We start from the raw sequence: 27,625 nt of genomic DNA, 5'->3' as shown, positions 1-27,625 counted from the left end.
GGAAGCACAAAGCACGCCCACCCGTCTACTCACCCCCGCGGTCCCAAGCTGGCCGGCCAACGTTCTAGAACTCAGACCAACAAATAGGCACGCGGGCATGTGCTTCCAAAGGGTCTCGCTAGAGGGCGGAATCGAGACCAGGAAGTTCTAACGCCTGTCGTACAAGGCGACGTAAAACGGCTCTGCTTTATGGCAACCTGGTTCCGCCGTAAAGCGCCGTGGGCGACCTCGCGTGAGTGAGTTGAGACAGCTAACAGGTGGGAAACGCGGCTCTTGAAGGTGGGCGACCTTGACGTTTTTGCTATGGGCAAACGCGGGAGCCGGAGCCAGAGCCAGCTGCTCAACACCCTGACTAAAAAGCAGAAGAAGCATCTTCGGGATTTCGGCGAGGAGCATCCCTTCTATGACAGGTATGGAGGGGCACTGCCGGGGCCAGCCGTGTCCGTGGCTTTTCCCGGGTTGGGTCCGCTGGTCTCCCTGGGGATCGGGACAGAGCGGCGCCCCCCGCTCCCCACCGCTTCCCGCGCTTCCCCCGCGGCCTGGGAGGATTTCGGTGGCATCCCGCGTGGGATGGGGTTCTTCGTGGGTCTTCCTGCCTTTTGTTGAGCCCTTAGCTTTATGCTGGACCGCACGCCCCCTATGGGGTGGGGGGCTGCTTTTCGTACTGTCAGAGGTTTTCTAACATTGATTTTGGTGTTTTGTGTTTTCAAAGAGTTGTCTGGGCCTTTCGACATTACTGATTTATCCAGTTACAATGAGGAAACCAGTGTATCGGTAGTTGTGGTTTCCTTTGAGTGTCCGGACTCCCAGTTATGATCTTAGTCCTCACCCGCCACTCCACTTAGGGCTGCTTCATCAGCAGTTGAGGACATTGTAATGAAGCAATGTGCTAGAAAATGTATTTTATTTGCTAAATTGATACTTCTTTCCGATGAGAGCCAGGTACTGTGTTTGTCATTGTGACGTTGTTAAACTTTTGTCAATTAACAGTTTGCTGTATTCTTACAATCCCTGTCCAAGAGCATACATAGTTTTTATGTGACTATAGTTATGTATTTATAATGGTATATTCTGCTTTTTTCACTTAAAGTTGTGTCATTATGGGCGCCTGTTCGTTGAGCGTTCAACTCTTGATTTCCGTTCAGGTCTTTGGATTGAGCCTGGCACCGGGCTGTATGCTGAGCATGGGGCCTGCTTAACACTCCCTCTCTCTGCCCCTCTCCTCTGCTGGAGCTTGCGCATGCGCTCGCTCTGTCTCTCTCAAATAAAAAATAAAGTTGTATCATTAGACTTTTTACTAGTTGCTACATGCTAGTAGAGTTTAACATAACTTGTTTCTTCTCAGGGTTTCAGGAAAGGAAGGAAAACCACAGATTTATCAACCGGTAATGCTTTATACTTTTTTTTACACTAGTTGGTTCTGGGTTGTTTTAAGATTGTATATAATAACGATGAAGTCTGGCTACATTTCCACTTCTTTCGATTTTAGACTTAAGCTATTATTTTAGTAATGTGTACTTTTGAATGCAGATGTCTGTTAAAATGTCATTGTGACAACTAATACAGTAACCAGAGTTTGAAACTCTCCTGAGAGATCAGCCTGTTCGAACCTGGTAAGGAGGCTTATTAGAGGCCTCTCTTGGTGAATCCTAAGGAGTATCTTGTTTACTTAACATAAAAGGAGCGACAAACAATGCAAACTGAACAGGGGTCCTAACTCATTACAACAAACTAAAAAAAACCAAAAAACAAAAAACCCCCCACTAAATTCTTTTGTTGTATTGTCATTTTCTTTTTGTTCCTTTCAAGGTGCCAAGTATCTAACACATAGATTAGTTTAACTTCTGGGACCTGTGGGCAGCTCCGTCATTTAAGTATCTGACTTCGGCTCAGGTCATGATCTTGCAGTTCATGAGTTCGAGTTCCGCGTCGGGCTCTGTGCTGTGCTCAGAGCCTGGAGCCTGCCTTGGATTCTGTGTTTCCCTCTCTCTCTCTGCTCCTTCCGTGCTCACATACTCACTCTCTCTCTCTCTCTCTCTCTTGCTCTCTCTCTCTATCTCAAAAATAAACATTAAAAATAGTTATAAAAAAAATTAGTTCTCATAACCCAAAGCTCTGTTTTTAGTCAGCTTTCTTCCCATGTGGAACATTATCAGTTCAAAGAAGGTGAAAGTTCCTAGAATCATAGCCAATCTACCTTTTTAAAATAACTTTGTTGGGGCCCCTCGGTGGCTCAACTGGTTGAGCATCTGACTTTGGTTCAGGTCATGACCTCATGGCTCGGGGGTTCAAGCCCCACGTCGGGCTCTGTGCTGACAGCTCAGAGCCTGGAGCCTGCTTCCGATCCTGTGTCTCCCTTTCTCTCTGCCTCTCCCCCACTCTCACTTTGTCTCATTCTGTCTCTCGAAAATAAATGAATATAAAAAAAATTTTTTTCTAAAAAAAATAAAATAACTTTGTTGTTGGGCATGGTTGAATAGATAGGATTGCATATTTACAGAAAAACTAATTTTTATTTATGAAAGTCTGAACCTGTTATACTTTTGGTCTGATGATAATAATCATAGGGTAGAAACGAATGGTTTGTTTCTGTTTCAAAAATTCCCATTTTCCTTTTAGTCAGAGAGTTCAGATACTTCAGGTTCTGAAAGTGAAGCGGAGAGCGAACCAGAGCAAGTTTCTGGGTACCACAGACTACTCGCCACATTAAAGAATGTTTCAGAGGAAGAGGAGGAGGAGGAAGAAGTGGAAGAAGACAGTGCTGTAGATGAGGCAGAAATGGACGATGATGATGGTGAAAGTGATGTCACCGTGGAGGAGGAGACAGTGCCCGAGTCTGCCGAAGTGCGGGAGAGTAAGTGTCTTCAGACTTCCTCTGTGTCGGGACAGATTGCCCCCTGAGCACAGTGCCCTCCCTGTACTGAGTGAGTTGGGGGAAAGCACATGGATCCAAAGCAGAGACTCTTAACCTTGGTTGGTTCAGTGATATCTTTGAGAGTCCGATGAAAATACAGGGCCCTCTGGCCAGAAAAATGCAGAAGTAATATTTTTGCTTATAATTTCCAGGTCTTCATCAATCCTAGTTAAAGTTTTCTTGATTCAGAGGAAAGGGGACATAATTCTGTTTTTGTGACAGTTTCAGTTAAAGAGATCATTGTCCCTTAGAGAAACCAAATTTAATGGAAGACAGACATAAAAACACAAACATTTTGAAGCAGCAGATTTGTATGTAACAACTAGCTGTAAGGCTTGGGAGAAATGCCAAGTGGTTGCATGCTGGAGTAAATGGGGGCAGGCTGCAGAGAAGAGCTGAGATTGGAAGTTTAAAGGAATTCTCTCACTCGGACCTCCAGGTGACTTTTTTCCTCTAACTTTGAAACCAACTTTATGGAGCTGTGATTTACGTACAATAAAGCGTACCCGTTTTAAGTATACAGCTTGAGGCATTTGACAAACGTGTACATCCGTGCTATTATCACCAAAATCAAGATTCAGAACATTTCCAACACTTCCAAAAGGTGTCTTGTCTCTTTAGAGTCCATTTCTCCCTGCTGGCATCAGGCAACCACCGACCTGCATTCTTTCCCTACAGATTAGTTTTGGCTGTTCTAGAAATTCATATAAGTGGAAGCATACAGTGTATACTTTCCTGTGTCTGGCTGCTTTGGCTCCTCATGTTTTTGTGGTTCATCCATGTCATTTATGTGTTGTTAGCAATTCATGACTTTGTATTGCTGGAGTAACATCCCATTGTCAGTGTATCTGAGTAACTTTTTATATCTTACTATCTGAAGGCCTATTTTCCTTACAGCTGTATTTTTCTCTCTAAGATGTCATTCACCATCCTTAGTATTTTAATTCAGTTTCACTGGGATGAAAGTTTATTGCCTCAGACTTAGGGGGCTTTTTGTTTTGTTTTTTTATTTCCTGTTTTGGATTTTTGAAAATGAAAAGTTTGTGAGGTTGTTTTTTTTAATTATAAAACTCAAGAGGGTCGTATAGTTAACCTGTATCTCTCGTACCTTGGGATAAACACCTTTAGCGTTTTATGTAATCCTCCAGATTACTTTTTTATGGATACAAGTGTGAGTAGAAGTGTGTGTGTGTGTGTGTGTGTAATGGTCTCATACACTTCTGTAATTTACTTTTTTTCTTTAATAGTGTACCACAGTCCTTTTCTCTGTGAGTAATTGTGGATTCATATTAGCTTCTTAATTACACAGTATTTCGTTGTAAATGCTATGTGGTAACTTAATTATTACTCCATTGGTAGAAAAGGATGAAATCAATTTTTCCAGTTATTTCTGGTCATAATCAGTGCTGCATTAAACATCCTTACATGTTCATCTTAGTGTACTTTGTCCAGTTATCATCTTACAATAAATTCCTAACTGGAACGGGGTCAGCGGTCAGGCTTAATTTTGAAACCTAAGTCTTCCACCTGAATTTGCTTAAAAATAAATAATAGTAATGAACATCAGTGTTGATTTGGGCTAAAGAATTAAGTTTTACTGGTCCACAGAGGTATAATTATATTTATGCATAAATAATTTTATAAAATGTTTCTCAAAATGACAGGTCCTCCTGACCCTGAGGGAAAAGGTGGGGATGGGCCACTTGGCACATCACAAGAATCCTCCGAGGAGTTTACAGATGCAAAACACGAGTCACTCTTCAGCCTGGAAACCAATTTTCTTGAAGAGGAGAGTGGAGGCACGTGTTCTCTGAATGCATCACAAGGTCAGAGCACAGTGTGTGTTGTTCACTTTCACCAGGTGCTTAGCATGGAGGCTTGTGGGCTAATACACCCCGTTAAGTCTCTGGTTACTGGCATGAGCAGCAATAAAAACGGGTTAGCAGCTCCATCTAGAGCTGGAAAGAAATATTTCCCAAAGGTATTTTGTGGTTTTCAGTGGTTAGGCAGTGTTGGGAATCAGGAGGCTATTTAGTAGGACAAACCGCCTAAGAGTGATAGTAGGGAAGGCCGGTTCCCTGGATCCCGGATCTCCACAGTTGGGAGTCAGGGGAAGACCTCTGATTTTCTCCCCAAGCAGGGAAGGAAGAGAAAGGAGAAAAGTATTTTGCACTTTTCTCTCTGCCCTTCACTTGCTCTTTGTTATTGGAGCAGGAGTTTTCCAGATTTGTAGACTCAGGACTGGCTAATCTGATTGGTCCTCATTACCAGGGAGCCCCTTAGAGGCCAGAAAGCTCCATCCTGTCTCTCCAGTCTCTCTCAGCCTCTTGGTCATGCCTGTGTCCCAGTGGCAGTGACTTGGACAAGGTCTGGCTGTGGTGGGGGTAGGTAGGTCTCTGCTCTCTCTCTCAGCTCCACTTTGTCAGCCTGTGCCTGGCAGGCAAGTCAGGTTGGTCTTGTTCTTTGCTCTGATGGCCTTTTTGGCCCCATTGCCTTTCTTCAACCTAGCTCTACAATTACTGAAGCTGAAATTTTGATCCATATTTGGTTTATTTGGTTCCGTTGGATGTTGTGCTGGAGAAAGAGAAGTTAGCAGGTAGAATTTGGGCACAAACCCCATTCTGAACCATCAAAACTTCAAAAACATTGGAGGTGACATTAGGAAGCTTGATTATCCTAAAATTTCTCTGGTTGTTTTGCCTGTATAGGTATATAAGCACCTAGAATTCTTATGTCCTATTGTTCTGTCTTAGGTGTTCAGTAGAAAGTGCATTGCATTTGAAGTTTTACCATTTGGATCCTTGCATAGGTCATTTACCTTTTCTCTGCTTCTTTAAAAAAATTTTTTTTGAAGTTTATTTATTTTGGGAGAGAGCACATGTGTGCGTGATAGTGGGGGAGGGAAGAATCCCTAGCAGGCCCTGCACTAGATCTCACAAACTGAGATCATGACCTGAGCTGAAATCAAGTCAGACACAACTGACTGAGCCACCTAGGCGCCCCAACTTTTCTCTACTTCTTAATGAGTGGGACTGGAAGACAAGGTTGGGTGGGCAGCTCAGAGGACTGGAGATAACCCCGATTACAGATGCTACCATTTGGATCATTTGTTCAACTCAGTTGAGTATTGAGCATTTCTGCATGTCCTGCAATGTTAGATAAGTCAGACATGGACCTGCTGTCAGGGATCTTACAGTCTAGTGTATGAGACAAATCTGCACATATATGTGTTGCAGTGGGTGGGTAGGGATGGGGTGGGGGTACTGTCCGCAGGGCACTGAGGATGGCCTGTTAGTGGAACCAGCACTGTGCCTGGCACGGTAGGCTCTAGGGAAACATTTATTGTGAGTCAGGAGATAACATTAAACTGATAATATTTGGACATACAAAAATGAGGTGAAGGACAGAATAGAATTTTTCATCGAAGGAAGGAATCCCACAGTGGCAGAAGAGTTTGAGGGCCATGTAATTCAAAGATTGTATTGGAGAAGTAGATTGGAGTTGTACGTCCTGCAGCACCCCAGATTTCAGACTGAGAAGCTTCTTCAAGGGTTTTGAGCTGGGAAGTAAAGTAATTAGAGAAGTGTGTTAGGAAAAGGAACCCATTGGAAACTTTTGAGCTGGGAGAGAGGGTGGGGAGATCAGATGGGAGAAAGGATGAGTTAACACCATGGAAAGAAGTGTGTTGTTTAGAGGGAAGACCAAGAAAACACCTGTTTTCTCCAAGTGTTCTGACATTCTGGATTTCTGAATTAGATCCATTTCTACAGCATGTGAACAAAGAACTGAAAGAAAAAGAAATTCAAGCTGTTGCCACAAATTCCAAAACTACTCACCAGCTAAAAGTAAGTGTTGCTTGGTTAGTGGTCACAAACGAAGTAAAGCTCCAAGTAAAACAATGGTCTTGGGTTTTGGCGGTCTCCTCGAACATATGATACATGCTGGTGGTAGATGGGACAGGGGAGCATAACCTAGGAAGGCTGGAAGAGCCTAGGGGAGCACAGGTGTAGCTAGAAAGGCCTGGGGAAGCTGGAGTGTGGGAGCCAGAGAAGAGTGGCTTTGGAGACAGGTACACCAGGGTTTAGATCAGCATCTGAGAGGCGTTGTTGCATGACGTAAGGCAAGTTAATCTACCTTTTTGATCTCCACTCTTCTCATCTGTTAGAGGGGGTCAACAGTGCTTATCTCAAAATGAAGAAATTTAGTTTACTGACTGATACATAGAAAGTGTTGAGTAAAACAGTAGCTACTGCTGCTGTTTGTTTGAAATAATCTGAGATAGGTTCACAACTAAGTAATGCAAATGTGGAGCAATTTTTTACTTCTTTGTGTTTTTTGTTTTTCACCAGCTCATGCTGTTTATAAGAATTGGTCATCCTTGTTTAATTGAAATTTTTACTGAGATAATAATTATAGATTCAATTGTAAGAAATAAAGACACCCCTTATGCCCTTTGCCCACTTTCCCCCATTGGTAACATCTCGCAAAACTGTGGTATAGTATCAGGGCCAGGAAATTGACATTGACATGCTCTTCTGTCTTATTCAACTTTCCCCGGTTTTGCTCCTACTCTTCTGTGTGTGTGTTAAGTTCTGCACTGTGTTAAGTGTCCTCTGTCCACCACCAAAGTCAAGATGCAGAACATTTCCAGCACTTTAAAGATCTCTCTTGTTCCCACTTGCCCTTTTAAAACCACACCTCCCTCCCTGCCTCTGATTCCTAATCCTTGGTAATCACTGTCTGTTCTCCATTTTACAGTTTTGTCATTTCAAAAGTGTTATGTAAAAGAACCCTGGGATGCCTGGGTGGCTCAGTCAGTTAAGCATCTGACTCTTGATTTCAGCTCAGGTCAGGATCTCATGGTTTGTGAGATCGAACCCTGTGTGGGGCTCTGTGCTGGCAGCATGGAATCTGCTTGGTATTCTCTCTCTTCTCTCTCTGCCCCTCCCTTGCATGCACACATGCACCGCGCACTCTCTCTCAAAATAAATGAACATTAAAAAAAAAAAGAATCCTACAGATTGGCTTTTTTTACTTTGCATAATTCCCTTGAGATTCATCCCAATCGTTGGTGCATATTAATGATTCTTTTTATTGCTGAGATCATTCTTTTTGTCCCCCCACCTCCCACCCCAGGTCATCAGTTTTGTTACAGTGCAAAAATTTCCAAACTGGTGTCTCACAAAAATATACTTTAGGATTTTAATAGCTGTACCCCCCCCCCCAAAAAAAACTATTCCATGTCCAAGTAAATTTGGAGAACTTTAGGTTAAATAAAATAGAACAGAGTTCTTATCACAGGACTCACCAGAACCTTTTGTATTTAATATACATTGTGACTCTCCCGGAGGAGGATTAGCTTTTGTGATGTTTACCAAAGTTATTTGACCTTGGAGCCCTTTCTCTTCTGCAATGAATTTTGATTTCCTATAACATATTCCACAGAATAGTTTGGGACACACTGACACAGTGAAGAGGTCAGGTTGGAAGTCAGAACCCTTGGGCTCTGGCTCTTAGCTCTGTCCTCTCCTGGAAAGTTTGTCTGAATCATATAACCTCTCTGAACCTCGGCTTTCCTAAACTGTAAGAAGAGCATTATAGCATCTACCTTGTAGGGTTGTTGGTTAGGATTAAACAAAATGATCTTGTAAATCAGAAAGATCTTGGTAGATTAGGAATTGTGTGAGTGTAACATAGTATAATGCATTTCTTTTTTTTTTGATTTAACTTTATTTTTTATTTTTTGCATTTCTAACTTAGCTCTTGATCTGTCTCTTTCCTAGTGGCCCATATTGGGCCAGCTTGTCTTTTCATCAAAGTTTCAGAAGTTGGAAACATTTAAACCATCAAAGGACATTGACTTAAAGTCACTTCATCTCCAGAAGCCTCTGGAATCCACCTGGACCAAGACCAACAGCCAGTTCGTCTCTGGTTCCCCTAAATCAAGTAGCCCCTTCACACCCCTCCAGAAAGAGCTCTTCCTAATTATGAATTCTTACCGGGACCTTTTCTACCCAGAAAGGACCGCCCTGAAGAATGGGGAGGAGATCCGCCATGTGTACTGCTTGCATGTAATAAATCATGTCCTCAAAGCCAACGCCCAGGTGCTCGGTAACAATAGCAGACGCCGCAGCCAGAAACTTGGGGTGGGTGACGATGATGACTTCAGAGACCAAGGGCTAACAAGGCCCAAGGTGAGTGACAGCAGGAGGACTTTGTCCTCAAGAAGGAGGCTGCAAGGCACTGCCATATAGGTACTGCCATATGGGCACTGCCTCGCACTTGGCAGGTACTCGACTATTTTAATGATATGAATTCTGGAATAATTAATGAGTCCAAGAGTGAGCATGTTAGTTGGGCCAGGTAGTGTCAGAGCAGTACAGTAGACAGCTCAGTGGACTGTGTCTAGCTGCATATTTGTGGATTTAACTGGAAACTTGTAAGTCACAGGTACTTCCGTGATAGTTTTCCTTAAAGATAACCCTGAACATGTGTAAATGACACTTCATTGTAAATCTCCTCTTGATGATTGTCAGAGCTGGATGGAACCTTAGTAAGCCTTTTATCCAATCCCTGGATGTTAAAGCTATGAACAGAGACCCAGATTCATAGAGGACCTTGCTAAAGAGAACCAGGGATGCTCAAGTAGCAGAGATGGGATTAGAACCAAGGATTCTCTTCACTGAGCCACATACATATGTAAACCTTGGAAAACAAATTCCTATTTTTCCATTATATAGTTATTACTGCCTAAAACTATTACATTAATGTGGGTTCATAAGCATAAGTTCCAGTTGATTTGGGGGCTTTGGGAAGAAATGTGTTTTAGTTGTGCTCATGTTATTCATGTTAAGTGGCTACATCTTGTGTCGTCCATTTCCTATACCCCCTTAGCCTATATCCCTCCATATTGAAGAATCTAAAAAGATTTTTTAGATTGTTTTACTGAGTTTAGTAGGATTCTAGGGTTTAATACTGATGCGGATCTTAGACATTTCTTGGTCCAACCCCTTACTTGAAAGCTGGGGAAATTGAAGCCTGGACGCTTACATAGCGTGGCTGCTAGGCCAGTAACTTGTCCCTCTTCAATCTTGGGTCCTCACTGCTGCACTGTACCAGGCTGAATCATGACACCTCTCCAGCTGTGCTGGTTCCCTTTCTGGGAAACTGAGTCTTGGACATAAGGATTATAGATTTATCTGTTTCCATTTACAGTTGTAGAGAAAAATGAAGCAGATTAACCGTGAAGCACATTTAGAATTTGATGGATTGTGTGATCTGATGGGCTGTTCACATTGTTGATATTTACAGAAGGCTAGTTAGAAATTTATTTATCAAGCATATTCTGTTTTCATTCTTAACAGTTGTAACTTTAAGCATTTTTGGAAATGTTTGGAAAACTTAATTTTCCATTGAGATATGATCTTATTTCAGAAATGCTTTATCATCATTTCTGAAAAATGTACTAAAGAACATTCTAGAAAAGTAGTGATTCATTAATCCTTTTCCTTACCAGCTTTATTTGTTCTCTACTTATTACAACTAATTCATTTATTTATTCATTATATATTTACCCTTTGAGGCTTATGGACAAAAATACCAATACTAAGTTCTATGGGAGACAGAAATGAGTACCATTCCTTGCCACTTGTATGTTTCTATTGGGTTTTTGCTAGTGGGCAGCTGTTAAAGGCATTGACTTAATCCTGAAAGGTATTTCGACATTCTGGTTGAGAAATGCCTCCTGTGGGGCCATGAGCTTAAAGTCCACAGGACATAGTACTGTGGATATGAGAGGTACTCAGCTTCTAGTACTGAGCCAGGTCCTGTGCAAAAGGGGTGATCTAGATATGAGCCCTTCCAGGGGCTGCCGCTCTGTGGAGGGTTCTTGAGCTCCATGTCCTCAGCAGGCTCACTTGCAGCTGCCCATCCTTCCCCTGGTCCCACCAAGGCTGCTGCTGCTTCCTCCACAGGTGCTGATAGTGGTGCCTTTCCGGGAAGCTGCTCTGCGGGTGGTCCAGCTCTTCATCAGCCTCCTCGAGGGCGACAGCAAGAAGAAAATAATTGTGAGCAATAAAAAGAGGTTTAAGGGAGAGTATGGCTCAGATCCTGAGGAGAGACCACCCAACCTGAAGAGGCCTGAGGATTATGAAGCTGTGTTTGTCGGCAACATCGATGACCACTTTCGGATTGGTAATTCCTCCTTGTCAGAACTCAGACCCCAAGGGACCTACAGTGTGAGGTTCTCATGGCCGAAGACTAGAAGCCTGGAATTAGGCATTCTCTCAGGGGGTTGAGATGTCCTCCTAACAGGGGTGGGGTGCATTTGAAACATCTTGTCTGCCAGAGGAGAGAGTTTTGCTTGGCTAATGGGGTGGACGCTGGGCTAAGGGTGGAGCATCTCTGAAGCTCTTATATAAAGATACGTGCACATTTATAACAAATGTCTCAGCACACCCATAGCTAGTAGTTGATGCTACAGGGGAGTTGGAAGTGACACAGGCTGAGTGGGTCCCTCGGGGGAGGCTAAATAAACTGAGTGTCTACGCATAATGGTGGACTTTCCTCCTACTGGCCATGTAGAGTGCCTACCCCTGAATTGTCTCCACTCAGGACTTACCAACTGCCACCCAACTTGTTTTGTGTTTGCTTGTCTCGTTCAACTCCCATATACTTGGTTGGTTGTGTATTGATAGAGTAATGTTCTTGGGAAAATGTTCATTCAACAAACATTTATAAAGCATCTATTGGGTGCCGGGTACTGTTAGGAAGCTAGAGATACAGAAATAAAAGTTATGGTTCCTGTTGCTAAGGAAATCCAGCCTCATGGGAAAACAATATAGAATGATCATGATAAGTACTTATCAGAGGATGCAGTGGATGTTCTGGGAGTGTTTAAAGCAATTTCTGTACTCCAAACGAGGACAAGATAGGGAAGGCCTCCTGGTGGAGGTGCCATTTATAGAAAGTTACAAAGAGGGGCGGTCAGCATGTAGGAAAAGATTTCAGACAGGAAACTGCATGTGCAGAGGCATCAGGGTGAATAAGCCAGGCATGACCTAAGATTTATATAGGCTTTAGCAGGACTGGAGTGTCAGGTGAAACGGGACAGGAGTTGATGTTTAGTTTTACATTTTTTTTAATGTTTGTTTTTGAGAGACAGCATGAGCAGGGGACGGACAGAGAGAGAGGGAGACACAGAATCCAAAGAAGGGTCGAGGCTCTGAGCTGTTGGCCCAGAGCCTGATGCAGGGCTCAAACCCACAAACCATGACATCATGACCTGAGCCAAAGTTGGCCACCCAACGAGCTGAGCCACCCAGGCACCCCAAGAGTTGATGTTTAGTTTTAAACATGTGCAAGTGTCCTGCAAGCTGCTGATGATGTCAGTTTTGAGCTCAGCAAAGAGATGTGGGCTGGAAATACAGATCATTGTAGAGGTGATGTTACAGTCGTGGTTGGTGAATACCAATTTATTGGTAAATGGTGAATACCCATTTATTACCCATAAACTTAGGTAGAGTGAAAGTAGAACTTACAGCCAAATCAGGGATTTGTGGAAGAGCTGTTTGGATCTGGAAAGATTGATATGGGCCAGGTCAGCTATAGAAATGGAAGTGAGTATTAAAGTGAGGAAAAGAACATTTCAAGGAAGATTGGTTCAATATGCTGCTTTATGCATTTGTGATAAGAAACACTAAAGTGTCATTGAATTGGTGACCTTGGCAAGAGTCATTTTAGTGGAGTGCTGAGAATTGAGCCAGATTGTGATGCATTGAGGAATGAGTGGGAGGTTTCTAAGTGGAGACCATCCTCTGGGGAAGTTGGCCCTAAAGGAAAAGAAGAGAAGGGGAGCTAGATGGGACCATAGACTCAAGAGAGGGAAGATTATTATTATTTTAGTAAGTGAAACAACTTGAACATGGTTATGTGCTAAGGGAAAGATGTGAAGGTACAACATACATCAGAGGGTGAAAGCCAATGGCTTGGTGGGAACTAATGAAGTAATGTGCACTTGGCTGTTTCCTGTAGGAGTGGCAATCCTTCAGAGGAGCATCCGACTGTATGCCCCCTTTTACTCCTCCGACATCCTCATTGCCTCCCCGCTGGGCTTGAGGACCATCATTGGTGGAGAAGGAGAGAAAAAGAGAGATTTTGACTTTTTGTCTTCTATTGAGCTTCTCATCATTGATCAAGCTGACATTTACCTGATGCAGAACTGGGAGCATGTCCTGGTAATGGTGGTCATTTACATTTAGAGTGACAAAGTTCACATTTAGGGAGAGTTGTTTAAGCCTTTTTTTTTTCTTTTTTAATACTTATTTTTGAGAGAGAGCATGTGCGTGAGTGGGGGAGGGAGAGGGAGAGGGAGACAAAGAATGTGAAACAGGTTCTGTGCTGTCAGCGCAAAGCTCAACATGGGGCTCAAGCCCATGCACCATGAGATCATGACCTGAGCTGAGGTCAGACCCTCGATCCACTGACCCACCCAGGCGCACCAGTGGTTTAACTCTTAAAGGGCTATTTAAGTCCAAGTGAGAACTCAGTTTGGAAATGGAAATGTTTCACATTTTCCAGTTTGAAAAAGCCTTTTGTCCCGTTTTCTACCCACAGATTGGTCAATAATCATGCAGAGAAATAAAAATTCTTGTCAGTATTGTCATATCTCCAGCAAAGATTTCTTCCCTTCAAAGGTCACTTCTGTGAATAGACCACTTGAGTGGCTGGTTGGTAGGTTGGTTCCTTTTAACCTGGAAGGTCTTTACCTGACTACTTCTTCCTACCAGTTATGCTCATTCTCTCTTGTTTGGCCTTCAGAGGAAATGGGAAATGTGGCTCAGGATTTCTTAATGTGTGATCTTGTTTTACAGAGAAATGTAGGAGGTCTTTATCTTCCTACTGTAATATGCTGTAATTTTTCCTCCTTCCCCACATACTCTGCAGTGTTGACCATTTTTGCTTTGGAATAATCCTTACCACAGAGCCATAGGTTTGGTTTTTACAGGCACATGAGAACTTGCTTCTGTAGTCCCAGGGCTTGCAGGAAGGTTGGGGCAGATAAAGGGGAGCATTTAGTCATAAAGGAGGGAATACATTTATAGTACTTGTTGTCTGTTAATATAGATTTCCAGGTGAAAATACAATGAAGATAGAAAAGGCATGTTGATAGCTGAGTCTTATTTCTTAATTTGAGGGAAAGGCAGGTGTTGTGTCTCTGGGGATCTCCTTATGTTTGAGAACTAAGTCACTGAAGAACAACAGCTCTGTTTTCCATGTCATTTCTCTTCTTATCCAAGTCTGGGACTGAAGAACCCATAGAGTGACCAGGCAACATTTCTGAAGTTCCTTTTAAAGGAATATTCCTGCAAGTACCATTTTGATCCTTTCTGAAAGATCCAAGAGATGGTCAGTTTTAGCTTACCTTCCTTTTGGCAGTGTTCACCTAACTGGGCAATTCACACCCATCTGGGCCTTGATTTTCTGGTGTGATTTGGAGGTTGATTGTACATAGCCCATGGGGTTAACAAGATGATAGATTTATAAAATGCTTAGCAGTGCCCAACAGGTACATCCAGAATAAAAATTAATGGTAGTTATTTTTGTTCAAAGCATTTGATGAACCACATGAACCTACTGCCATTGGATTCACATGGGGTGGACTTCTCTCGAGTGAGGATGTGGAGCCTCAATAATTGGTCCAAGTATTATCGCCAGACACTGCTTTTCGGGGCCCTGCAGGATGCCCAGATCAACTCCGTGTTCAACAAGTACTGTGTCAATCTGCAAGGCCAGGTGGGCTCTCTCCTTGTTTCTCTGGGTCTTCATGAAGCACTGTGTACTGTTTGGGTCATGAGGCATAAGGAGAAGATGGCATTTGATCAGCAGTGGGGATGGCTGGCCTCCTGACACTCTAATTGCCTCCTGACAGGTGGCTGTGAGGAACGTCCCAATGACAGGCTCCATCAGCCATGTCCTGGTGCAGCTTCCACATGTCTTCCAGAGGATGGAAGCTGAAAACCTAGCTTCAGTGATTGATGACAGGTACCTATCCCTTCCTGGTCCCATTGGACACTTGGGGGTCAGAGAGAGGGATTTGGCTTTGGCCTATGAGATGAGATAATTGAACCTAATCATCATTGACAGAGGAGGAGACTGAAGCCCAGAGAGGAATGGTACCTTGTCCTAGTGCCCCAGCTGGTTAGTGATAGCATTAGTACTGCAGATCGGGGCCTTTCCACAAGATTGGGGCATTTCTTAATTACATTACACTGGTTAATGCTGCAGAGTGTTCTATGTCAACAACTTAATTTTAAGCCCTTCAGAGCAGGAATTAATGCCCAGAAGCGAACACTGAAACCTTTACTTTTTTCTTTTTTTATTTTTGAAACCTTTAAATATTCAACTCTAAGCCCTTCACCTTTTGCTTCCTGCAGACATCAAGGTTCCAGTGTTTTTAATTCTCTCTGCATTTTCCCTGTCTCCTCATGGTGTTGGTCAGGGGACCATGGGAGTTGTTCAGTGATGATTTGTTGATTGACAACAGAATGAATGAATGCGTGAGTCAATGGTTTGTGTATGTACTTCTAGAATAATTCTCTGAGATATACTGGCATCGCATCTATTTGTTACAATGAATAGTGTTAGCACTTATTTTTTTATCCTTACATAATCTCTTTGTGATGAGGTAGGCCATACTGGCCTTTTGGGGGAGGTAGAAGGAGATTGTGACTTGCTCAGGGTAACCCAGTTAGTGAGGACACTGAGGGCTAATCTCTCGGTCATTGACTTTGCCCTTTGCTTTTCCAAATCAGGTTTAACTTTTTTGTGAACAAGATTTTGCCTCAGTATCGTGATGCAGTCATGTCTCACACGCTCATCTATATCCCCTCCTACTTTGACTTTGTGCGCCTCCGAAATTACTTCAAGAAGGAAGAACTGAACTTCACCCACATCTGCGAGTACACCCCGAAGTCTGGTGTCTCCAGGGCCAGACACTTCTTCCTTCAAGGAGAGAAGCAGTTTCTGCTCCTCACAGAACGCTTCCATTTCTACAAAAGGTAAAGTAGTGCCAGGTTTTGAGTGTCCTCTCAGGAGGGGAAAATGCAGTGTGGATCATGGCCTACTTCTGAGTGCATGGTAAGCTTTGCAGTGTTGTGAGGTCCTCTTGTGTCTACCTTTTGTAGAGGAGCCAGAGAGTTTTGGAACTGGACAGGCTCTTCTTGGTTGGTTGGTTGGCTTCCTCCCCAAATGGGCATTGTTGGAGAATGTAGAAACAAATGAGTGACTACAGTATAATCTGTGTGGGTCTGGAGCGGGTCCACACTTGGGGATGCTTCCTGTAGCTGTGGTTGTACACCTCAAGAAAGACATGACTGAGTTGAACAACTCTAGATAGCACAACTGAAGTGACTGTAGGAAGCAGAGGGCCCTGTCATGGAAGCAAAGCCAAAATACCAGGGACTGTGTGGTCTGTGGAGGCGGAGGTGGAGGCTGAGCACAAAGTCAGTGTTCAGAAAGTTCCAGTGTGTCTTGAAGAGGTGCACACACACTTCCTGACCAAGGAGACGAGGAGCGAGGGGCCCCTTGTTTGTAGGAGGCAAAAGATGAGGGGCTTACAACTGAATATTTAATGATTTCAGAATTTGCTTTGCTTCCCCACTATGTGATTTTGACAAAACAAGTTGGACTGGCCTTTAAAAAAATTTTTTTTTAAATGTTTATTTACTTTTGAGAAGTGGGGGGCGAGGGGCAGAGAGAGGGGGACACAGAATCCGAAGCAGGCTCCAAGCTCTGAGCTGTCAGCACAGAGCCCGATGTGGGGCTCGAACTCACAAACCATGAGATCATGACCTGAGCCGAAGTTGGACGCTTAACTGACTGAGCCACCCAGGCGCCCCTGGATTGGCCTTTTTAAAAAAATTCTAATTAGAGTGTTAGTAATATTGGGCTTTCTGTTACTGTTTGCAACCTTTCGTGCCCCGAGAAGTCAGGTATTTTATTGTTTTGCCAAGTTTGTCTCTGCTGCCAAGTGAAAAGCCCTTTTTAAACCCTTATCTACAGAGAGAGGGAAAATTGCATCCTATTATCTCTTCTTTCCTGATTCACAATAATGTTCAGTGAATTTACGTTTTGCCTTTACTGTTTTATTAATTCGCAGTCACGTGTACTACTGAGGGGCACTTTTTCTCAGAGAACTCCAAACATGTAAGAACTCTTCTAGGCTTTGGAGCATATTTGATGATGCACATTGGCATTGCTTTGCCTTTTAGTTTATCCTGATGTTAGGATGTGCTCCCCAGACATGTTCTTGTTACTAAGATGGGGAGGGAGGAATCTAGCATCCCACCAGGGCTGAGCTGACATGACATGACCTCTTTGGCTATTCTGCTGACTAGGTGATCTGTGAGTGGAGAGAGGAGAAACGGCTACATTTGTGTTCTCTGGGCTCCATTCTGGGCCACCTACACAGGGCTGTTTGGCCAAAGAGTGCTGATGAATTTTGGCATCGTTATTTGCTTTGTTCCGGTGAGTTGTTGTTTTCATTCATGTTGGAAAGTGATATTTTGGGGGAGTTTGCACTTGGCAGGTCTTAAGAGCCCTTAGTTTTCTGTCAGCTTGACACATGAAAGCAAGCCTTTTAAGTGAAGTGTATGGATTGGAAAATTTCCCAGCGTGATGGTCTATAGCAAGTATGAATTAAGCCGGGAGGAAAAGAGTGTTCTCATATAGCAGCTTTTCAAGGAGAGGGCATGATGTCTTAAGTAGGCAGCACAATCCACTGGCTTACACCACTGTATTTACCAAACTATTTAGCCCCCAAATCATTATAAAGACAAATCAAGCATGTACCACTTGCCTTATACCCTGGACCAGGTTCGTGAGTATATCCTGTCCTGGATTGAAGATGAATAGAAACAATGTGCTTCAGTGTTCTGCGACTGCTAATTATCTCAAAGTTTCCAGCTCTAGATTTTTTTGCTTGAAAGGTCATCAAAGTGATGATAGGTGCTTTTATCTGCAATGCCTTTGTGATTCGATTTGACCTTGGGAAACATATGTTAAACTTTAATATCCAGCTCTGAAATTCTGTATTTATATTCTCTCTAGAAGTAGGCAGTGTTAGAAATACCACTGCTTTTTTGTGAGCTAGCAAAACATTTTCATCCAGAAGATGATTCATTTTTTTGTGGGGATTGGGGGATGAAACGAGTTGAATCTTAGGATTGGACAGGCCTTTGGTCATGATGGCCCACCAAAGGATGGGATGCTTCACAGTCCTTTCTGTGAGCTTTATCACTGGGTTGCTACAGCAGGGAGAATTCTTAACCAGGGCACAAGTCAGAAACTCTGGAGGTGGGATTTATGGGGTTGGGAAAGGCTGCTGGGGTATTTCTTTTATCTTCCTTTTTTTTTCTTAATGTTTATTTTCGAGAGAGAAAGAGAGCGCCGGCAGGAGAGAGGCAGAGAGGGAGGGGAGGGGCAGAGAGAGAGAGAGACAGACAGACAGACACAGAATCCAAAGCAGGCTTCAGGCTCCAAGCTGTCAGCACAGAGCCCGATACGGGGTCAGACTCACAAACCATGAGGCCATGACCTGAGCCAAAGTCAGATGCTTAACCGACTGAGTCACCCAGGCATACTGGGATATTTCTGACTACTCCCAGCCCCTACGTGAGAATCCCCAGTTCTGGAAATAGCAGACCAGCTTTATAGACAATGTGGAGAAGCCAGCCTTTCAAATCAGCTGTGAGTGCCTCATTTATCTTTCACATTTGGTAGGTGAGGTCGACATCTGAATGTCCTTTGTCCTTAGTTAAAGTTCCCATCCAGCCATTGAGTCCTATTTCTAGGGGTCACTGAAGACCCAAAACCTGTTCCAGGGGAGGAAGAAGCTACACAGGGGAAGGGATGCTGAACATTATGGAGAATCGACAGTAACTGTCCCTCTGAAGAGGCCGTCACCATGTTCACTGTTTCCAGGAGATACCTAGTCAGTTGTGGGAGATTGAAACTGAGAAAGATCTTCTTGGGTTTTAAATACAGCACTTAGTAGAATTTGTTTTGTTGTTTTGTTTTATAAGTACGCTGATTCTAAGAGTGTTAGACAATTGTTGTAGAGAACTTGGAAAATGTAGGTTAAAAAAAAGAAAATGGAATCTCACTGCCCTGATATTAATACCCATTTTAGTGTGTTTTTTTAATGTGAAAAATATGTGCACATGTACAAACGTGTGTACCCCCACACACACATTTTTTTTTTTTAACTAAATTGGGATTACATTGTACTCGTTGGGATTTTTTTCTTTTATGCATTTTATGTGTTCATTGAAAAAGAATTTTAATATGTTAACATTTTGGCATATGTATTTGTGTATCATGGGTGCATTTTTAAGTTGACATACATAGCTCTATCATGTCCTCCCTTCCCCCAGCTTTTTATTTGGAAAGATTTCATTTCACAGGAAATTGTAAGACTATAATAGTGAACGTCGATAGCTCCTTTTGCTGGGATTTCACCAGCTGTTAGCATTTTGCCACATTTGTATGCACCCCTGTTCTCTGTCTTTCCTTCTCTCTGTCCATTCACATCTTAATTTTTCTTTCTGAACCATTTGTAAACAAGTTCAGAGGCTTCATGACATTGAACCCCTAAATCTTTCAACATGTAGCTCCTAAAAACAAGAATATTATTTTATCTAATGGTAATACCACTATCAAACCACTTGATATTATTATAGTAATATCATCTGATACATAGTCTGTATTCAAATTTTCATTGTTGTCCTGATGACCATTGTAGCTGTTACACCCCATAATCCGGGATTCAGTTAAGGATCATACATTACATTTGGTTAATGTTTCTTTAGTCTGTCTTAGTAGTTCTCAGCTGGGGGCAGTTTTGTTCCAGAAGACATTTTTGGTGGTCAAAACTGGAGGGTTATTCTAGTGGTCTAGTGCTTCTAGTGGATTGCGGCCAGGATGTTTCTGGATACCCTAGAGTACAGAGGCTAGCCCCACAACAAAGAATTATCTGGCTCAATAGGTCAGTAGTGTGGAGGTTAAGAAACCTTGATCTAAAATAATTCTGTTGCTTTTTTTCCCCTTGACATTTTTTGAAGAGCCAATCCAGTTTCCTACAGAATGTCCCAAAGCCTAGATTGTATAATTGTTTTGTTTTATTATTCAGGTTGTTTTGTTTTATTATTCAGATCACTGGTTCCCAGATTTTGCTGTACATTAAAATCCCCTTGGGGAGCTTTTAAAGATCCAAATACCCAAGGCATACACCCCAGTGCCAATTAAATCCCTGTGTCTGGGGATGGGAACGAAGCACAGATATTTCAAGCACACAACCAGACAGGTGATTCATAGTGCAGTGATGTTCAGACTAGATTAAACATCTTTTGGCGAGAACTCCACATAGAGGATATTGTATACTTTCCACTCTGTCTTGTCAAGAGGCACATAATGTCGGTTTGTATCATTTTTGGTGATGTTGAATGTAATCACTTGGTCAAAGTGTATCTGCTAGATCTCTTCATTGTGAAAGTACCTTTCCTATTTATAAGTAAGCTATGAGGTGTGTATTGCATCCTTTTAAATGGCATATAGTGTGTTGTATGGATATATAAGTAGCTCAGTTTCCGTTTCATGGGTATATAGATTCTAAAAAAATTGTTCTATTATATGCAACAATGCCAAGAACATCTATGTGCATAATTGATGGCATAGTTGTCTAGTTATTTTATTAGAATAAATTTAGACAGGAAAACTTGTTAGCTCAAAAACTGTATACATTGAAAAATTTATTATGCATTGCCCTTTGCTCCCTCCCTCTGTCTTCTCCATATCTTCTCTCCCTCCCCAAAATACACACACAATAATTTATACTCCATTAGCCTATTTCTGCAAAACCCCACTTGTTGCCAGTGACTTGATAGCCAGAGTGATTCCTCAGTGTGTTAATGTCTTTTAAAGAGTCTTGCATGTGTGCGTGCGTGTGTGTGTGTGTGTGTGTTTGTAATTGTCAATTGAATGTAGGGGTTGAGATGGGTAGTACTTACAATCAGGCATACCTCTTACTCTTCAAGCCACTCGTGTGGGAGTTGTGAATCGAGTCAGGATTTGGTTATTACTGTAGCTAACCTTCCATGCACCACAGACTTCAAATTCCTCTAGCAGTCAGTGCTTAGTGTAGGGCCTGGGGGTACCGGCAGGTCTTTTCCCAGTGTCCATCTTCTCTCGGCTTCCACCAAGCCCTGTGCCCCTGTGACAGAGGAGGGGTCTCTCCCCACTCGAGCCCCTTTTGCAGCAGCAGGCTGCTCTTGCTTGTTACTCCCTGCGAGGCTTGAGGTGGGATTGGGGTTCTCTCCGCGTGGCTTGGTTTGAGGCGGGCCCTGTTCGTCCTAGGCCGCGGAGCTGGGGCCCGGTCAGCATTCCTGCAGCCCACTCCGTGGCAGCCAAACCCTACCTTGAATCTGTGAGGGATCTTGGTAGGAAAGAACTTCCTGCTTCTCCCACGGTGGTGGCAGACCTGTGCTTATGTCAGTGTGGGATCTTGGGCTGAATGGATTTGTGTTCTTTCCCCAGGGACAGTCTGCTGCTGCTTTTTACTGGGTGTAAGTCTTGTGGTGAGGAAGCATGGGTGGGCCTTTAAGGCCCCAGCCCCAGCTCTTGACCTTTGCCCCTCTCTCAGAAGTTTCAGATTTTACTTCATATACATATGGGTCTGGGAAGTGAGTGAGGTTTCATGTCTGCACCGAGGAGTCTCTCTCAGGTCTCCTGCCTCGCCTCCCACCTTTCTCCACGACCCCCATCGGAGGCCTGTAGAAGAGAGCTCAACGATGTGAACGCGAGCTAAAGGAGTGTCCACCAATCTCAAGGGTTCCGAACTGTCGCAAAGGCCTACGTTTGCCCTTTAAGAATTTGTACAGCTCTTTTCTTGCTACCCATTTTCTTGGCAGCTGCCCTCTTCCTCCTGTGCTCTGCCAGAAACTCTCTCTTCGGAGAGGTTTGTCACTCTGGAATTCAGTCAGTGGTGGGCTGGCTCGTGAGATCTGCTTGCCCATCTCTTCCCGACTCCCAAGTTTAGCAACATAACGTTGGTAGCTTGAAATTGGCCACGGTGGGAGTATTTACACCACAGAATTTGGCAATTGCTTCAAATCCGCACCCTCTCTTCCCCACTGAGAACCAGTTCTTAAACATACACCAGCATACCATTGAATCAGTTCACTTGGTTGCCTTGTGACATGTGCTGTCTAGGCTCAGGAAAAGGAACATAGGTTATGTGGCTTTTTCTGGTTAGTGTGGAAGCAGTGCTCTCTTGAGTTTTCTACGTACAAAGCACAAGTGGAACTTGGTGTTTGCTTTTGTTTGTTTCGATAACTAGTGAGGTAGGACAGTGTACTCAAGTTCATTAGCCATTGGAATTCCTTCCTTATGGTAATGTGGAAAAGTGAACCAAGTAGTGGGTTGCAGTTACAGTTTGGAAGATGAGGGTCTCCAGAGAGATCAGGATGATCTGTGGGATAAGAAGACAAGGAAAGCGGATCCTCTGTGAATAAAATAGAATTCCCAAGTGAGTCTTACATCAGCAGCGTATGAGAGGGCTTTAGCAGGAAAAATCAGAACTTTGTCAACTATAAAATCTTTTGTTATGGGGCCCCAGAGGAAATAATTGACCCGGACCCGAACCATACGGTGAGTCCCTAAGGTCCGCACCTTGCCCCCCCCCCCCCCCCCACCCCCACCCCACCACTGTATACAGCGCTGCAGCAGGGAGAGAAGTGCACGAGCTGTTGAAACTAATTGCTGTTCCGTAACGCCTGATGGGTCCTCAGTCAGGATTTTGTAAATGGGTGAACGTGGGACATCTGCCATGGAGTTAGCGTGTCTGCAGAGTGACAAGAGAAGACTGATGGGAACTCCTTTACAGTTTATGCAGTTCATTTTACGACCTGGGTCTGACCTCATTGCCATTACAGGACATTCTGTTTTGCCCGATTATAATAAGGGTAACGTTAAGTTGTGTTTACTTTTTAAATTTTCTGTGACAGATCTTTAATCCTAGTCTACTGTTCTTCCCCATCCTACCTTGGTCTACCCAGAGTAGGCTCAAGAAATGCAAATTTGTTTTAGCACTATCTCAAGCCAAACATTAGGAATTCAGATACGTTGTCACAAAATAAGCCCTTCCAACTCCAAATAACCTTTGGTCTGTCGGATGGTGAGCCATTATCTTCCTCCTTGAGCATGGAGCAGCAAGAGGGAGCTGCGCCCCTGCCGAACTCTCAGGTAGCTTTTCCATAAATGTTCTCAAGGAGATATAGCCTCTCTTTCCCCTCCTAATAGGTATACCATAAAAGGGATCAGGAACCTGATTTTCTATGAACTGCCAACATATCCCCACTTGTACAGCGAAGTCTGTAACATGCTGAGAGCCACCAGCAGAGGAGAGGAAGCCACCTGGACTTGCACTGTCCTCTACTCCAAGTACGACGCCCAGAGGTTGGCTGCTGTGGTCGGCGTGGAGCGGGCTGCGCAGATGCTGCAGTCCCACAAGAACGTCCACCTCTTCGTTACTGGAGAAAGATGAGAACTTGTCGGACAGAAACGGTACTGGCGGGATACCTGACGCTTGGTTCTGTGCCACTTGGACCCAGTTCTGATCACTTACGCAAGGACTGCTCCGGGAAGGAGCACCGGGCAGCAGCGGAGCGGATACGTCTTTCTCTTTAGGTCACACGTCCCTGAAAAGTTAAATGTAAACCAGATTCTGGGCACATCTTTCAGAGATCAGGAGGGAGCTAATAGAACTCTGAGAGGTGGGCAGAAGGAAAACGTTCTACTTGTGAAACTTTTTGTAAGCCATAAATTCTCCTGGTGTTATTTTATTCTCTAATTTATTACACTTGGTAAATTCTTTCAGATTCGCCTATTTCTGTCTGATGCTTCCTTAAAGTAAGGCATACATGTCATTGCTTGTGAGAATTGGTTGTGAGAATATTGGGAGACTTCTTGCTGCTGAATACCATCTTAATTGTGGATCACATGTGTTTTGCAAAACTATTATTTTTCCCCAGCCAAACTTTTTTAAATCTTAAATATTCTATTTTAATTCAGCCTAGAAGAATACATTCACTGCTTTTTTTTTTTAACTCACAATAGTAAATGTTGTAAAATATACACTTAAAATCGTGTTATTTGAAATAACATTGATCTTTACTCTGTTTCAAGAAATAATTTTGTGAGACTCTTGGTGTCATGACATCTGTCTTCATGTCACTGTCTTCATTATTATGGTGGCCCTTTTTTAAGTCCTATACAGATAAAAATGGAAATCACACTTCTAAAAACATTTTTATTTTGAAATATTCCCAGAAAAATTGTAAGTCCTGAACCTAAACCATTTGAGAATAAGTTGCTGACTTGATGGGCCTGTCATTTGTAAAAATTACCCCTGGATGTAGTGTGTATTTCCTGTAAACAAGGACATTTTTCCATGTAACCAGAAAACAAATATCAAATCAGGAAACTGCCATTAATACTTATTGCCGTCTAATCCTTGGCCACCATTCAGGTTTTGCCAAGTGGTCCAGTCATGTCCTTAATAGCAAAAGGAGATAGTTGAGAATTACATGTTGCCTTTCATTGTCGTACCTCTGTAGTGTCCTTTATTCTGGAAGACTACCCCAGCTTTTTGCTGGCTTTCTTGACTTTGACATTTTTGAAGATTACAGACTGGTTATTATTTTGGATAATGTTTCCCTTTGATTAGGTTTAGTTGACGCACCACTAGCAGGAACACTGAAGCACTGCTGTGTCCTCACCCCGTCTCATCAGGTGGTACACAGTGTCCATGTGCCCCGTCAGTGATGATGCTAACTGACCACTTGTTTTTCTTTTGTCTTTTTAAAATTGTGTTTTAAAAATTTTATTTTTAAGTAGTGTCTACATCCATTGTGGGGCTCGAACCTACAACCCTGAGATCAAGAGGCACATGCTGTACTGAGTGAGCCAGCCATATGCCCCACTAACTGACCACTTGTTTAAGGCACTGTTTGCCAGGGTTTTCCAGTATGGAGTTACTCTTTTCCTGTTATTTGTTAATTTCTGTCCATCAGTATGGGCTTGTAGTTTCATCTTCTATTCAATGGGTTATAATCCATTACTATCATTGTGGACGTGTATACACACACAGCATCTGAATTTATTTCTATATCCATGTATTGAAAACCATGAATTCACACCACACTTTGACACCACGGACGCCTTCCGGTGTTCTCCCTGTCTGTAGTTGTAGCTCCCTTCTCAGACAGTGAGATATGTGGCTCCCATTATCCTCAATGGAACAGCCCGTAATTGGTACAGATTTTCTTTTACTTGGACACACTTAAAATTGCTTAGCAAAAACAAGTGAAATCACTTTTGGGGTAGTCTTCCTGCTAAGTATTTAAATAGGCATTTTTATTTCTCTCTTCCCTCAACAGGGAAAGTAGAACTATTCATTCCATATACAGATGGGTTCCTAAAGTTCTGAAAATTGAGGTGACAGTCATAAGCTGCCCAAACCAATGCTACAAAGACCGTTTTATATCCCCAGAGTGTCCTGTGTGTTATTGGCCTATCTGTGCTGCTGTTTACCATGTATACATGGAGCATGTATATTATGAGAAAAGAAATGGGTTCCCTTGCCTGGTTCAGAGATAGGAGGAAAAAGGGGCTCTGGTTGCCCGCCCCCCTCTTCTATTTCTGTGTTCATTATGCTGCACTGTAGCTGATCTCATGGCTCTCATTACCACTGCTTACAAGACTCCCAGAGCTGCGGCTTCTCTGGATCTCTACGCACGTGTGAACCTGGATTTTAAGTCCATGAGATAGCCCCAGGAATCTGCATTTGATTAAGCATCCCTAGTGATTTTAGTGCTGGCTTATAGGCAGCCAACTGCTTCTCACCTGTGAGAACACGGAGGATTTCAAGTGTGAACAAAGTACTTCTTTCGTTCTTGGCTCGGTACCTGGGAAAGAAGGTAAGCCTCAGCAGCTGGCCCTGGCTCCTGAGTTGATTGCAAAAAGTTGATTCTCTGGAATGGTTCCATTAAAAGGATGCCTTAACATCAGATCTCTCACATACACCAAATAAGGGAGAGAAGAGAATTTATTGGACTATGGATAATAATGCCTGAGCTGGAATTACATACTATCTTGCTATTTCTTATTTTTTTTCCTTCCCCATAGTAGTAACAACTAGCTTAGCACTTTTCTTTTTGAGGGGAGAAAAGCTTTGAATCATGAATGCTTCGTACAGCTGGCTGCACCATGTGCAATATTCAAAAAACAAGAACTAGCTAATCATAGAGAACCAGCAGATAAACAGCCCTCTGCTGGCTTCCAAAGGGCTTATAATTGGTGCAGATGGCCCCGGCGGGATGGGGAGCATATCCCTGCTGACTCCTTGCACCCCAGAGGGCCAGGAGGGGTGGGGTGGGGGGGGGCTCATGAAGGCTCTTGGCCCTGATCATGCCCTCGTGGGAGTGAGGAGCCAGGCTGCTGAGGAAGGAGGGGGAAGGCAGGTGGTGTGGGAGCCTGCTGGCCGCCTTCTGCCCAGCCTTCCCAAGGCCACATGAACAGATCTTCAGGCTGCAGAGTTTAGATTTGATGAGTCGAGGGCCTCAAGATGACAGAAGGCCTGGGGTGAGGGAACAGGAGTTGGAAGTTCTTTATAATCATCTGAAGAGTCTCATTGTGCAACCAGCAGGTGGCTGTGAGGTGCCTGCAGCTTGCCGAAGAGGAATGTAATGGAAACGCATCAACTTCACCTTTCCCGGAGCATCTTCCAAGCTGCATGGCCTTCACAGCTGGTCCGTCTGCTCCTTCTGCCCCCTGTCCTTCCAATCTCTTCCCCGATTTCTCTGTCTTTAAAGGGCTTATGGTAGTGATTTTTATTATCAGTGTTCCTACTCCTGACTTACTATTTTAAAAAGCTTTTCTGGAGGCCTAGCTAAATAGAATTCTAAACAAATTTCAGTCAGCTTTTAATTAGTCTGTGAATTGGGAGCAGATACACAGATAACCCAAAATTGATGTAGTCTTTGGAAGGCGAAAGAGAGGAGAGCTCTCTCCTTCCCTCTGGGCCTATCCACTCCCTCCCTGGTGAACCCAACCACATTCAGCTGACAGAGGAAAGTCGTGTTTCTTTTTTTTTTTTTTTTTTTTATAAACTTGGGGATTCTTTTTTTTTTTTTTTTAATTTTTTTTTTCAACGTTTTTATTTATTTTTGGGACAGAGAGAGACAGAGCATGAACAGGGAGGGGCAGAGAGAGAGGGAGACACAGAATCGGAAACAGGCTCCAGGCTCCGAGCCATCAGCCCAGAGCCCGACGCGGGGCTCGAACTCACGGACCGCGAGATCGTGACCTGGCTGAAGTCGGACGCTTAACCGACTGCGCCACCCAGGCGCCCCAGGAAAGTCGTGTTTCTTTCTAAAAATTTGTGGCCCTTCCTCCTATACCATATGCTCTCATCAGAGTTGCAATAAAATTCTGTGCATTTTCTATCCTGTTTTGCAAATGAACATGCATTTCTGTCCCCTCAGGTCAAGTTTGCTTTCTTTCCATCGCCCTGCTCTGAGGACTTTGCTTTCTTCGTTCAGATGTGGGAAGGGGTCGGCTCTGCTCTCATTGTGTGTATTTCAGCATAATTCCCGG

General features: G+C 43.4%; 1 protein-coding gene across 1 annotated transcript; it reads left to right on the top strand.

Moving 5' to 3' along the window:
- Window positions 1–189: 189 nt before the first annotated feature.
- UTP25 (UTP25 small subunit processor component) lies at window positions 190–24,185 on the top strand. Its single transcript, XM_030302581.2, has 12 exons — window positions 190–410; window positions 1,346–1,385; window positions 2,620–2,854; window positions 4,579–4,740; window positions 6,671–6,759; window positions 8,698–9,108; window positions 10,888–11,107; window positions 12,947–13,149; window positions 14,525–14,707; window positions 14,844–14,956; window positions 15,727–15,972; window positions 23,270–24,185. Exons 1-12 carry the CDS (start codon window positions 304–306, stop codon window positions 23,511–23,513), a joined length of 2,253 nt encoding a protein of 750 aa, XP_030158441.1. The 5' UTR covers window positions 190–303; the 3' UTR covers window positions 23,514–24,185.
- Window positions 24,186–27,625: the final 3,440 nt, after the last annotated feature.

This window comes from Lynx canadensis, chromosome F1, assembly GCF_007474595.2.
Source record: "Lynx canadensis isolate LIC74 chromosome F1, mLynCan4.pri.v2, whole genome shotgun sequence".
Classification (NCBI taxonomy): domain Eukaryota; kingdom Metazoa; phylum Chordata; class Mammalia; order Carnivora; family Felidae; genus Lynx; species Lynx canadensis.
This window is presented reverse-complemented; position numbering and strand designations above follow the sequence as displayed.